Below are 13,659 nucleotides of genomic sequence, written 5' to 3'. Positions count from 1 at the left end.
GGCACTGCTCTTGTTCTGTGAAAGTCTCCCAGCTCGTTCTCCCACCTCACCCACTCAACTTAAAGCACCACCTCCCACCTAAACAAAAGCTCAACATCAATTCAATGCACATTAATCACAAAAACACATTCAACTTTGGAGTTTTCATATATTTGTATTTCCATACAAAGAAACAACAATAAAAAAAAAGGTAGTACATGAGAATAAAACTAGAGAAACTCAAATGATGACTTCCTTTACTAAAAAAAATAACAAATGTGAGCAAAGAACTGATAGCGCTCCATTGTAACACCTGAATTACCTGCAGCTTACCAGTAAACTCGGCCCGTGCTCGGTAACATTGAGATCAATCTGTGATCCGAACACACAGAGGATTGTTCCATTTACTTAAAACAAGTTGTAAAATTGACTGTCCCTATTATTTACAAAAAAAACCAGTTTACATCCCCCCACCATGACACGGGCCACGCCAACAGTGATCCTAACAGGAAGAACAGGCGGCATTGCTGCAGGAAGGGAAGTGGGAAGGAAGGATGCAAGTCTAAGAATGAAGAAAGAGTTCTTCGCTCACACTCAACGTGGATGCATCAAAACGTCTAAAAATGAAGACACCTATTGCATGTGAACAAGAACCATCTCGAACTTTAGAGTTCTGTTGATATTGACATGCCGATCCAAAATGTTCCCCTCAGAAACACCTTGACGAGTCACACACACACACCATCAATTATTGGAGGGAAGTCGAGCGTTGAAAGGAGGAACTTAGTATCGCCCTGCAAAAAGAAAATATGAATTAGTCAGAATACATTACTAATAGAATCAATCTGCTTTCACCAGTGATCCAGATGCATACATCTGTTTGAATATGCAGTCTAACAGCAGCGTGGATGCAGTTAGGCAAGCTTTCTGTTTGCATTCTCTTAATACGTACGTGGGCTGTAGGAGCGAGACCGTGAGCGAGACCTGTAGCGGCTGTAGTACGGTGACGGAGAGCGCCTGCGGCTGCAGAAGAGACGAGGAAAATGTAAAACATCTACTCGTAAAAACTACGCAACATTGACATTCTGCTCACATATTATGGCTCACCTGTACCTGTAGTCATACTCGTCATATCTGTCGTAGCGCTCGTAGCCACGGTCATAATGAGAGTCTCTCCCCCTCCGGCTGCTGCTTCCACCACCACCACCGCCGCCGCCGCCTCCACCACCACCACCGCCACTACTACCACCACCACCACCACCGCCGCCTCCTCCTCCTCCTCCACCACCACTGCCATTGCTGTTGGAAAAAACAAAAACAATCAGAACCTAAGTTAGATACAAAAATGACATGCGTGTGATCTGCTCATCCCAGTTTATTTGATGGTTCAAATGTGCATTTATGCTTCTTAGGGATTTCAACCACGAGATAAATATTGAACAGTGTTTATCTTACTGAGTTGGTCGGCCCATGTAGATTCCAGGTGTGGGGGTGTGAGCGCGTTTAGTAATGGAATAATCCACTCTGATGCGCCTCCCGTCCAGCTCCATGCCATTGGCTCGCTCCATTGCCTAAGAAATACAAAAGGGAGGAGACGACAAAGATGTTATCAGACTTTTGCTTTTTGGTACTTATTTCACAAAGGCCCGCCTACAGTACACACTGTAACCCCCTCGATATGAGTCACATGACAACAACGTGAGAGAATTTATGGCAAGCCAGACACCTAGTGGCATACTTATGTAATCACACCTTAAATCAATAAATGAGATCCGAAGTGGAGGATCATTGAACCTACATGTACAAATACTATGAAAACAAAGTCCCAAACAATATGCAGTTGACCATATATGGATGCAGAACAGTTTAAAATGTGCCATGACACTTTTCATTAAATCTAATTAAGGAATATTTTACACTATAAAACACCAAATGAATGCGAGTAAGCACATTACTAGACATAAAACAAGGCATTGGGCATTTTACCAATAAACAAAACCAAAAAACACTCACCTCTTTGGAATCATCAATTCTCTCGAAGTAAACAAACGCAAAGCCGCGGGAGCGACCGGTGCGCTGGTCGTACACCACGTTGACCCCGGCCAGAGGGCCGTAGCGAGAGAACACCTCCCTCAGGTCCCGCTCTGTGGTGTACAGGCTCAGGCCGAACACCCCCAAACACATGCTGGGGTCAGGGTTCGCCTGCAAGGGTCAACATAAAAGGTTAAGAGTTGATTTTATGGTTTATCCAGCTTATGATTTACATAACTTTTCCCTCAATCATCGCCAGCTGTAATCTTAAACAGCTTTCATAAGGATGCACCGCATTTGATCTGGCTTTTCCCCGAGCAGTCGGGTCAAAGCTTTAAAGGCTTCCCCGCATTGTTAAAAAAAAAAAGTGTTAAAATGCTCCAACTTAAGAAGTATACATATTTAATATACTTTTATCCATTCATGTATGGCTAGTTGTCATGATGAAACCCATACAAGACAGAACTACAACACATGAAAACTACATCCACACACATGCACCTCAAATCATTTACACTATATTTATGCAATAAAATAAACATAAATACGATTAAAAAAAAGAAGAAATCAGTTATTTTTTACCCTACTAGGTTATAATTATCTGTTTGACTGTTGACCCACACACAAACATTACAATTGTTTTGCCCAAAATATTTCAAGACTGTTCAAATACCCTCACATCAGGATCTCCACCGCCATGATTGCTTGGTTCTTTTGTGAAGTCGTGGCTCTGTTGACATAATGAAAGGAATAGATGGTTAATTAAAACGGGTTATTACATGTGTGGTATCCTGCGGCATTAACGACAAGTCACACTCCCACACAAATTAAAGTCATATATCATCATACAAAACATATAGTCCTTGTAAATACGTTTACTAATTCAACGATTTAAAAACATTGAAGTTATTTTGTTTGCTATAACCACTGTGATTTGTCTAAAACAAAGAACTGACACAATGACATACTAGAAGGAAAAAGAATGTGTTGAGATTAGCCCGCTGATCGTTAAAGCATGCAGCAGCTTTAAATCAAAGTTTCTTTTTCACTTACAGATTTACCTCCCTATAAAAAAGTATGTTCCCAAAACCTTTCGAGTGAGACTAATTTTGCATTCACACTATTTAGTAAAAGGTCATACCGTGTAAGTTCATACACTTAATATTCACAGGCTAAGATGTGTAATCAGCCAATCTCCACCAAAAATCTGGATACACACACACTTGTAAATGTGTGTGAGCGTACACTAAGTGCTCTCTGGTTCTCCCTCCACAGCCCCCTGTACGGCCCCACCTTTCAGACCTCACTCACCCTGCTGCCAGCGCTCTGGCTCTTCTTGCGGCGGTACTCGGGGCTGTAGGAGCGCGAGCGGGACTTCCTCCGCTGGGAATAGGACCGAGAGCGCGAGCGGCTGTAGCGGCGGTTTGACTGCCGCCTGGAACGAGACCTGAAAATGCGGCACAGGAAGAAAAGGCCAATGTCAGAAATAATTGTTGGGGACAAACGGGCAAATTTGCCATATTTCAGCCCCTAATGAACATTACAATATGATCACAGTACCACATGTGCCATCGTAAAAAGGTCAACATACCCGGATCTTGAATGCGAGCGGGATCTGGACGCAGAGCGCTTGGCGACCCGGGCTGGGCTCGGGGTGCCGGACCTGCTCTCCGACTTCACCCGAGCTGGACTCCCCCGATCCGATTTAGAAGGAGAGCGCGACCCCTATTGCCACAGCAGCACGTTAACAACTCTCTCATGGACACATACAGGCATAACTACACACTGAAAATAACAGAGTAGTGAGATGTGGTTGAGTATGTTGGACACATACAGTACACCTGTCTAAAACGTACAGATTTATGTACTGTGGAAGAAGGGGTTAGTAATCTTATAAGTCCAATAAATCAATCTTTGGTTTACAATGAGGCCTACTATTAACCATATATAGCAAATATACAGATAAGATCTATTTCAATATCCACCTGGACCATCAAGGGGGAAATAAAACATGCATTTCCATGTTACAGAAAGGGAGCATAGTAAAGAACACAAACAGTATATTTACTTAACCTACGGACACATTCATTCTTCCAGATTCTTTACACGCTACTCCCTTTTCTCAGGATTTCTATCCTTCTTCGTTCTTCTTTTTTCAGTTTTCTCATTTTCTGATTCCAGGTCTGTTTTTCCTTCTCTTCACCCAAAACTGAAACCAGTTTTCATTTTAGCCATTATACTGCAAGCGCTTCTATCTGACACCATTCTTCCGTCTCATTTTCCTCCCTTTCCACTTCTATGTTCTGCTCTGTACATGTTCTCATTAGCCTTCTTTTATCTTGAACATTTTCTTCATCATTCTTGGATAAAACTCTTCAAATCCTTCACGATCAATTACCTTAATGAAAAAAGAACATTCAATAAAATTAAGATCATAGGTTTAAGAAAAGGAGAATATGTTTTAAATGATATGAAAAGGAACACTGAATGCAGTACAATTACATTGTTGCTACATTAAGTTTTTAATAGTCCAGAAATTAAGAAAATGAGCAAAGTTACAACAATTTAAGGTTATAAAGTTAAGAGCTTAGATGTATATTGTAGCATTTTTTTCAATTTGAGAAAAAAAAAAAGAAGCGTGAAAGGAGGGAAGGAAGAGATGCTTTGGACTTAAGTTACCTCTCATTTAACCGATTGCTAGATTCAGGAAAACAAACGTCACAGATATCTCGTGTATAATTTCATAAGCATTTTGTTTTAGGAGCGATGCATTCTACTGGCAACGCACAACAGGACAATTCGCAAAAGGTCTAACGTGCACACACGGATCTAGCTACACCACGGTGGCTCTTAAGCTAACAGTAACTAGCATGCTAGCTAGAGTCTGGTTCGGTCTTGCTAGCAGAACCTTTCGTGTAAAACGTGCGTTACTTTCGCCAAAGACTTGACGCAAAAACCAGAACACCTCTGCGCCTATCTTAACACGGGTAATGTTAGCGGACAAAAGCGTGTAACAACAACGGTAAGCTATCGCGTTAGCTATCACGTTAGCTCGCGCTATATCAGTTGGCCTCAAGTTAATCGACAGCCACACGGAAGGAATTTGAAGAAAGGGGAAGATATATTTGATATCATTCGATGCAATGACTCACCCGTCCTTTATAGTGTCCGTCCTCAATGTCACTCATTGTTCAGTATAGCAAACACAACAGAGTATGTTTTTTGGGTAGAAAATAAACCCCGCACTTGAGGTTCAACACAATGTCCGCTTATTAGCTAGAAGATGGCGGGCGCGTGAGGTTGGTGGTATGTTTATGTGCTGCAGAATCTAACGTCACTTCCGTGTCGTCTCACACGGCCCTTCACAGTGTTCTTCAGTGGGAACGTCTCATAATTCAAAATCTCCAAAGCTTAAACTACATATTATATAATAATTCTACTGAAATATGATTAATGAAAATGTATTCACTAAGCATGTACATGTTGATGCTGGTTAAGTTAGTTTAATACACTGGATCTTATTTCATAAAATTGTATTGATTGAATTGATAACTATAGTTAGCCTACTTCGATTGACAGCTGTTTAGCAAATGTAGTGGAGTAGGAGTAGAAAATAGCAGTAAGTGCCTTGAATAAATATATAATGTCCCTTAGGGTTTTGCAGTGTTCAGTAAAAGCTAATGAACGAAAACTCGTCATTATACATTCACTTATACACACACAAACCCCTCGTAGAGGACGCTCTCTTTAAGAACAACTGGCTCAACATTTGGATTGTCTTGTGTGTTACATTGTCTCTTGAAAAAAAAGGCACATTTTTACAATGTCAATAAAAATGAAAGGATTTAAATGAAGATAGATTCTATTTTCCATGAGGTCAATTTATTAGTAAAACTATCTCACATTAGCTGTCTGGCTCACCAACTTTTCTACTTTAGCATTCGGAAGCAAAGTACATTTATGGCATTACTTAATGCAGACACAGTCAAAACAGTTTGATAATTCAGTTGAGGCCTTCGTTTATATTTAGGTCTGTAATGTGTAAGCAACATTTTCCCCTCATGTTTTGCCACCCACATTGACTTCGTCTCATATAATTCCGAAGTAGTATCGATGAAAGTATTGCTCATCTTGTCGCACAAAGTCATCACGTTAATGAGCGTCACGATGTGCAAACTAAAGATCTTCCTCCTCTGGGCAGGTGCCAGAGTTTCTCAGTATAATGGAAACCAGCAGAAAGGTTGCAAGAATTAATATTCCAGAGCCTGACGTCCGCCCTCCTAAAATACCCCTCAAGTCAAAGTTGGAACGGCCCAGTATTTTTAGAAAATCTCTAAAGAGTCACAGTGCAACATGAACCCTGAACATGTTTCAGCAGTAGGTCAGTCATCCTAACAGCACTGAGGGGCTTAAGACTGACTACAAAGTACATTCAATGTGCTACACACCTAGTTAAATCATTTATCAACACTCGGCAAGGGAACCGTTGGATTTCAACTGACACGCTCATGTTTACAGTGGCAAATAGGCATCATCCAATCATAGTCTGCATAAACCTCAAACTGGTTTGCAGCAACTGTAAATCAACAATTACACTGTCTGCAGATGGAGTGCAAATAACATTCTTTGGATTATCTCTCACAGACAAACACTATTTAAGTATTCTTAAGACTATGTGTAAGCTCAAAGTAGAATCTTCTTTATACAGTAATTAGCAACTGCGCCAAACTAAACATTGACAAAACAAAAACACCTGCCCTACCTATCATGAGTGTACTGTTCAGCATTTTGATATATTGAAGCACTGTTGTATAATAGTTTCCGATGTAGATGGGTGAACATTTCAAGCCATTTTTTATCATAAAGCGTATGAGAATCTGGTTCAGTTTCAAGAGTATTTACACCTCTCTGCATCTGCTTAAAAAGTCAGACGATTCAAATATGGCATTAAATCTAAGCCAAACAAAATCAGCAATGAAAATATAAAAAAAAGAAGTCTGCTAAAAAGTCTTGGTAAAAAATAAATAAATATCAGCATAGAGAAATCCTCCTTCCTTCTGAGCTGGCTGAGCATTTTCTGAGAAGTATCCCAAATTTAAAGTTTCTGGATGTCTATATGTCTCCCTATTGCTTTTCATGTGTCTGATGTGCTAACATCAGTGATAAATGCTGGGAAAGTGTAATGTGCTAAAAAAAATGTATATATATCTATTAAGACTATGCTCGTTTATGTGGCCGAGGCCTGTTGGGGATGTGTGGGTGGAGGCGGGACGTTCCCGGGTGACTGCCAGGTGTGTCCTGCTTTGAGGGTTTCTGCAGGGCAGCAGCAGCAGAGGCAAGGACGCCCCCTGCTGTGTGGGAGGTATTCGTGGAGGAGGCATTGACCGCCAAATCGATTTTCCCCTCCAGTTTGACCAGTCGAGTCAGAATGTCATCCAGCAGCACAGCGATAGTCCTCTTCAGATCAGCTGTGTGTGTGTGAGAGGCGAAGGAAATGAGGGAAAACAAACACAAGGAAGAAAATGAATAAATGAAACCCAAATGTTTCAGGAGTAAGCAAGTGATTTGATGACAGAGCAGTAATAAAAACAGCATTTCTAACGTCCTCCTGAATCCTTACCAGAGCCGGCCATGGAGGTTCCCTGCAGCCCACCCGGTGCATTCTGGTTCTCCTCCGTCAGGACCTTGACGTATCGCCGGCTGAGCTCCAGGATCTGCTCCCGTAGCTCGGCGCTGCTCTGATGGCGAGGCTGCTGCACAGTGTACCGCAGCAGCATGAATCCCCACGCCAGGCCGAATACCAGCAGCAGCACACTCAGCTTCTGGGACATGTTCCTCCGCAGGAGTGCGCCCAGCATGGTACTGTGCTGGCGAAAGGGGAGGGGCGCTGCAGAGGCCCGGTCTTTGGCTGATGGTCTTTTCTTTGGGTGTGGATATGGCAATAAAATGATAAGTAGAGTGATAATTACTTGATTATGGTGAGGAGATTCTCTTTAATGCGGTCCGTATCTACAGAAAGGTCAGAGTCCAGTGCGAAGCATTTCTAAAGCTGCTGGGGATGTCGTGCCTCACTCAAGGTGAGCTCCAGCAAGGACACATGCTTGCATTATACCCATTAAGCAGTAAAAGTTTCTCTAACCACTTAAGATACTCTGACCCTCCTAAGAGGAGGTGAGAAAAAGTGTTCAGCAACAGCCGAGGTCAGGAAGTGGAACCAGAAGGAAGCGGACACCTACAGACACCGGCAGTCAGGGGTTTTGGAAAAGGTGCTTTGGCTGCAGGATGTCTCGCGTCAAATCACCGATGCAGACTGGGCGTTCAGGCAGGGGGTCCGCCGGCATCGTTGACTATGTTGGAGAAGCATACAAAGAGAAACAAAGAGAGATATGATTAACCAAACGAGAGAAACCGAGACATATTTGTTTCGTCATCTTTTCTCAATTTCTTGCATGATGCTTAAATGTTAGCAATGCTGCAATATCATGAATTGATAAAAGAAACTCAAAGGGTAATTTCTCAAGCCCTTCTGTAACTTCTTCAAAGTTCTGTTGAGCATTGTGGGTTTTTTTCTGGGTGGACAAATGCACCAAGATCTTTCAACAGACAAACAAACACAACTGCATGTGCGGGTTGAAGAGCAAAATCCACCTCATCTTCATTGGCAAGGAGCTGGTGGCTACATCAAATATATATATTATTTATCCACTATTAAAGATGGATGCCTTTGCTGCTTTGGATCAGGGTGCACAATAGCCCACTCATCAACAAATGTTTTTCAGCTCCCTGAGCCCAGAAACCTGATTACCAGTTTAGATTTCATGGGACCCACTTTGCAAGCTTCAGATAGTCGACAAAGCAACAACCAGTGGCACAGAGGGCATTCATTCACTAATCCCACCTCCACAATGGCTGTTTGACTGACAAATAGCCTGTGAGTGCACTGTGCACATGCAGGGGAAATTGGGAGATCATTTCTCAGTTTTCACAACTTCTTCACCGAGTTCATTCTCCGCGCTCTCTCTCTTGGGTGTGGTAGTGTCACTTCCTGTTGAAGCCAGAGAGGGGACAGTGACGAAAGGAATCAATTATGAAAAGAAATGTAACAGAATCCGTTTAGCAATGCTTCCCTGTTTCTATCTACACACACACACAAACATGCCCTTCCTATGACCTGGTCGCTACTGTGTATCAGCAGGCAAGAACTAGAAGGGAAAGACCAGCAACGGCGTAAAGACTCGATGCAAGTAACAGTTGAAACTGGTCAGGACGCAAATGACATTGCGGCTGACAAATATGTAACTTCATCATCAGTCACATTAAGTCCATTCAAACTGTGCCGTACATTTAAAAGAAAACACACAATGCATGGTACACAGGGAACTATTGCTTTCTGTGTCTGGTGCTATGTCAACAGATATGGGTGAGCAACGGGGCAAATTCATCTTCAGGATGATTAGCTGTGCCTTCCATATGCCAGGCAACAGATCACATCCATCTTGATTTATTAATAGGGTTGACAATTGACAACAACCAGAAGAGTTTTGGGTATTGAACCACTGCCATATCAGGTTATTCACCAGGCATGATCATTGTTCCATGGGAAGGCACACCGACCTCAGACATTGAATGTTCCACTTGTTTAGGGGACTGTGTGGATGTTAGTGTACCTAATGGGAGGATTGACAATGATAAGGCACGCATTGTCAGTCAAAATATCTAATCTCGAGGTTAAATATTATCACAGCTGTCACGTGTGTTTCAACAGCTGGCAGACAGACTTAATCACCTGACCTGTAGTATAAACTAAAAACTGAAATGTCGATAATGTTAAATATATATGAAGACTTAAACAATGAGCATGATAGGACATGTATATGTACACACTGTCAAGTTACACATGTGAAAAGTAAACTAACACTCGACCAACAAGTGAAATATGCACTATTTTTGGATACTTATTTCACGACTTTTCTTTGTTTAAACCTAAAATTCATTTTAGCATCATTATTAGCAGCCGCTCAAGCTCAGTTGAAGCTATTCTCCCAACTCCACCAACACTGAGGTTAGCTCCACGTACACGTTAAGTCGCAAGGCTCAAACTTGACTGCAAATGAAGCAAATCCCATCAAAAACAGACACTTTACCCCCGTAGTGTTGTCTGTTGAGCAGCTACCTTGAGGTCGCAGCAGGACTTCACGCGCTCCAGAGGAGAATGAGCATCAGCTGCTACCTCTGGCTGACACTGAATGGTGTTTGTTGTTTAGCAAACCTGCGCTGTCGTTGCACACGCGGGAGGGGGGGAGTGTCTCGTGCAGTCCCTCAATACCGTTATCTACCGAGCGTCATGATGAGGTGTCCGTCCTCTCTCGCTGTCATTTCAGCTTCTCCCTACTCGGTGTCGAAGACGATGAGGTCCTCGCGAAAAGTCGGTAGCTAGAATTCCATGCGTGCAACTGTGCATACTGTCATGGTGCCCCTGAACGTCTACTGAATGCGTCATTACCATTGCATTCTGGGAAATGTAGTTATACTGCACGCTCGCTCTCTCTCTCTCTCTCTCTCTCTCTCTCTCTCGCTCTCAATTTAACACCGAGACGAAAGTAAACATTACAAGTTGTACTCACGTTATTAGTTGTCTTCAGTGCAGGTAAACATTTAAACTGCAGCTCATCCGGTTTACTTTAAACAACAAAAACAAAGCGCGAACTGTTTCCCGTTACTTGAGCTTGTAGAGTTTGTGGACACGTGTTCAGGGTGTTAGCTACATGGCTGCTAATGTTAATGTTAGCTGCTGCTAGACAGACACAGGATACAGGAGAACATTCCTGCCCACTGCAATAACACTGTACAATAAATCACCTCTGGCCTCAAATCAATCACAAAGCTATAACACTGTTACTCTGTTGTTTGGTTAAATCTTTGCTCTACTGTTTAGTTTATTTAGTTAGTTAATTTAATATTCTATTTTATTGTATATATTGTGCATTTGATATTTAATATTTTCACTCTGTTATGTTATTTACCTGTACCATAATTGCTGCTGTAGCAAAAGAAAACCTCCCCTTGTGGGATTAATAAAGTATCTCTCTCTCTCTCTCTCTCTCTCTCTCTCTCTCTCTCTCTCTCTCTCTCTCTCTCTCTCTCTAATGTTAATGTTAGCTTGATCTGAGTTTAACTTCCTTTCTGTCCTCTCCCTCTCTCTCCCTGTGAGTGTATTTGCGTGCTTGCAGCTCACTTTACGACCGTTAGAGGGAGCCTACAAACATTTCCATGGCAACTGTAAGGTTTACCGTGGTAAACAGAAGTGTCCTGCTGTGCAAGACAAAACTGAACAAACCGGATTTTTGACAATGGAGAAAATATGTCTCGATAAATCAGCTCTACAAGCGGTCGATGACTATTGGGAGTACAAAAGGTTTGTCCCAACATTAGACTGTATTTAGTATATGCCCATGATAACTACTTTTTGTATTGGTGGTTTTGTCTTTTCAAGGATTGTGGGTGATGATGATGGAGGACAACTGTTCACTCCAGAGGAATATGACGAGTACAAGAGGAAGTTGCTCCCCCAACGAGTGAAAAACAGGCTGTATGTCAGCTTTGGGGTTCCAGGAGGCATCGACTGCAAACTCATTGGTCCTGAGACACGGTGCTTCTGTACACATAGGTAGTGCGATCCTCGATAACGCATGAAATCAAGTGTCATCCCCTTCTCGCCACCACACACATAGACTCACATGCATAAACACATTTGTGATTAATGTCATTTTGTTCAGGTACAAGCAACACAAGACCGACTTTGAGGTGGTCCCCTCTGAGCGGCCCCTAGCCCTACCATGCCAGGTCAGAGGGTGTCATTGTTCTGCCTACCAGTATGTTCCCCAGATTGGGCCAAATCCTGTCCGCTGCAGGTGTAAACACTTTCCTCAGGATCACAGTGAAGCTACTGGCCACTTGTGCAAAAAGTGTGAGTATGCAATTACTACATTTAAAGGGAGAAGTTTCATTCTAACCCAAATTAACTCTAGCATCTTACGCATATTGAGTCACATGTACAGTTCATGGTCAAGATGAGAATAACATTTTTCAGGCAGTTCCTGTTCTGGGTTCAAGAGCCCCTACACCTGTGGGTGCGGTCAGCCCAGCTCTGCCCATCAGACGCTGGTGAGTAGAGTCAAGCAATAAACACAGATCCTTGGCTAATGCTGGACATAGATTTCCCATATTACTACTGTTTGTTCAGCTCAATTTGAACTCAAATCACTTTTTGTTTTTTGTCAGGTTGAGACTAAACTAGAGAGGGAGGCGCGTGGTCAGCCTGTTGGCAGGGACGTCCCTTATGCTGCCATGGGGGGGCTGACGGGGTTCAGCTCCTTATTGGACGGTTACCTCGCTTTGGAAGCCAGCGGCTCAGGTGAGAACCAGAAAAGTAGCCTCTATGTGACGATGTAATTTGGAACAGAGAGATGCAGCAGAGTTGTCAGTTTTAAACTTGTGTATGTGCATGTGAGAGCTGCTCGTCTCTTGAGGCTCGGTAGGGTGAGTCTGGAACATCCCATGCACTTGTAGTCACGAGGGGAAACATCAGCCCCCCAGCAAGGACAAATACAAGCCCTTTTCTGGCTCAGACAATCTTTGATTCATGGACTGTTTTGGTGAGTCGGCCTTCGTTAGACTGTTGGAGCAGGTGTGTGTGTGTGCATGCATTGCACCAAAGGAGAAGAAAGTTCCTTTAAGCAGCATGTGAGGGCAGCAAAGAGCAGCACAGCATCAGTGTTGAACAAGCAAGTCTGCAGAGTAGAGACTTGATCCGATCAAAAGGGTCCAGTGTACGTACCCCTTAGATTTTATTACCACGTTGAGGTCTGACCCAGACTACATTTGTAGTAGATCTGCGATGATGCAAAAGTCCATGCATTTCTCATTCTATAAATTACAAGCCTTTACTTTTAACATCTGTGCGTCAGATCCTGGTATAGTTAATGCTCAAAGCATAGATTTAAAATAAGTTTCATTCCTGTGAGGTTCACAGTATTCGCCGCTGCTACCCATCACGTGATTTTCATAATCTCTGCCTGCCGTATGTTTTTCAGATCAAGACAGAGAAAATGGCTGCCAGCAGAGATGCTCTGCATCAAGGATCAAAGAAACGTCTACTAAAGCATCAAGCTCTGTTCACCGTAAGAGAGAGACCAACAAACAGTGAAAAGCAACTTCTGTCAAACCGTCCATACTGGGCAACATTTACCATGCAAATAAATCGTACACTTCTTCTGATCTGTAACATTTAATCTTAGCTTAAAAAACATTGTGATTGTTTCACAGCTCAAGTATTTTCTTTTTCAGTGAAGTGTCTGTCTTTGTTACTGTCGTGACAAAGGGGTCCAACCAACTGTCAGCAGCAGTAGTTATTAAATCCCACCTAACGACTAAACAATCAACTGGAAGTATATTGATCCAATCAGAGCATGTGGAGCATTACAATGGTGAAGCAGATTACCAAGTTTTACTTAGAAATATGGATTTTTAAGACACATCGCACTTTGACAATGCCTGAATTCATTTGAAGACTTTCTCATGATGAAATCACATTTGGAGGTAAAGCATAGTTAGGAGATTTTCAGTATTTTGGCTGCCGTGTGAGCTGCA

General features: G+C 42.5%; 3 protein-coding genes across 6 annotated transcripts; 1 reads left to right on the top strand and 2 right to left on the bottom strand.

Moving 5' to 3' along the window:
* Window positions 1-920: 920 nt before the first annotated feature.
* On the bottom strand, window positions 921-5,307 carry tra2a (transformer 2 alpha homolog; the record flags this gene model as incomplete). Its single annotated transcript, XM_079176711.1, has 8 exons — window positions 5,163-5,307; window positions 3,602-3,735; window positions 3,322-3,457; window positions 2,684-2,740; window positions 1,993-2,181; window positions 1,435-1,550; window positions 1,087-1,278; window positions 921-1,002 (listed from the first exon to the last, which is right to left on the bottom strand). The coding sequence occupies exons 1-8, from the start codon at window positions 5,196-5,198 to the stop codon at window positions 921-923; spliced, it is 942 nt and encodes a 313-aa protein (XP_079032837.1). The 5' UTR covers window positions 5,199-5,307.
* A 585-nt stretch (window positions 5,308-5,892) lies between these two features.
* ccdc126 (coiled-coil domain containing 126) lies at window positions 5,893-10,776 on the bottom strand. 4 transcript variants are annotated; one of them, XM_079175687.1, is made up of 3 exons: window positions 10,635-10,776; window positions 7,631-8,357; window positions 5,893-7,478 (listed from the first exon to the last, which is right to left on the bottom strand). In XM_079175687.1, exons 2-3 carry the CDS (start codon window positions 7,866-7,868, stop codon window positions 7,228-7,230), a joined length of 489 nt encoding a protein of 162 aa, XP_079031813.1. In that variant the 5' UTR covers window positions 7,869-8,357; window positions 10,635-10,776; the 3' UTR covers window positions 5,893-7,227. The 4 variants fall into 4 exon arrangements, with proteins under 4 accessions (XP_079031813.1, XP_079031810.1, XP_079031811.1 ...); XM_079175684.1 differs by lacking the exon at window positions 10,635-10,776 and adding an exon at window positions 10,155-10,475; XM_079175685.1 differs by lacking the exon at window positions 10,635-10,776 and adding an exon at window positions 10,184-10,475.
* A 584-nt stretch (window positions 10,777-11,360) lies between these two features.
* On the top strand, window positions 11,361-13,216 carry fam221a (family with sequence similarity 221 member A; the record flags this gene model as incomplete). The annotated part of the gene is made up of 6 exons (XM_079175767.1): window positions 11,361-11,425; window positions 11,504-11,677; window positions 11,787-11,981; window positions 12,105-12,174; window positions 12,292-12,424; window positions 13,104-13,216. The coding sequence occupies 6 exons, from the start codon at window positions 11,361-11,363 to the stop codon at window positions 13,214-13,216; spliced, it is 750 nt and encodes a 249-aa protein (XP_079031893.1).
* Window positions 13,217-13,659: the final 443 nt, after the last annotated feature.

The sequence above is a fragment of the Pholis gunnellus genome, assembly GCF_910591455.1.
Source record: "Pholis gunnellus genome assembly, chromosome: 16".
Lineage (NCBI taxonomy): Eukaryota > Metazoa > Chordata > Actinopteri > Perciformes > Pholidae > Pholis > Pholis gunnellus.
The sequence above is the reverse complement of the archived record's forward strand: the minus strand, read 5'-3'. Positions and strand labels throughout refer to the sequence as shown.

What these genes read in the sequence shown, in the direction of transcription:
- ccdc126 (XM_079175687.1), bottom strand. Translation starts at nt 7,868, where the DNA reads ATGCTGGGCGCACTCCTGCGGAGGAACATGTCCCAGAAGCTGAGTGTG. An exon ending in AACCTCCATGGCCGGCTCTG is followed by an intron (nt 7,479 to 7,630) that starts GTAAGGATTCAG and finishes ACACACACACAG; the next exon opens with CTGATCTGAAGAGGACTATC.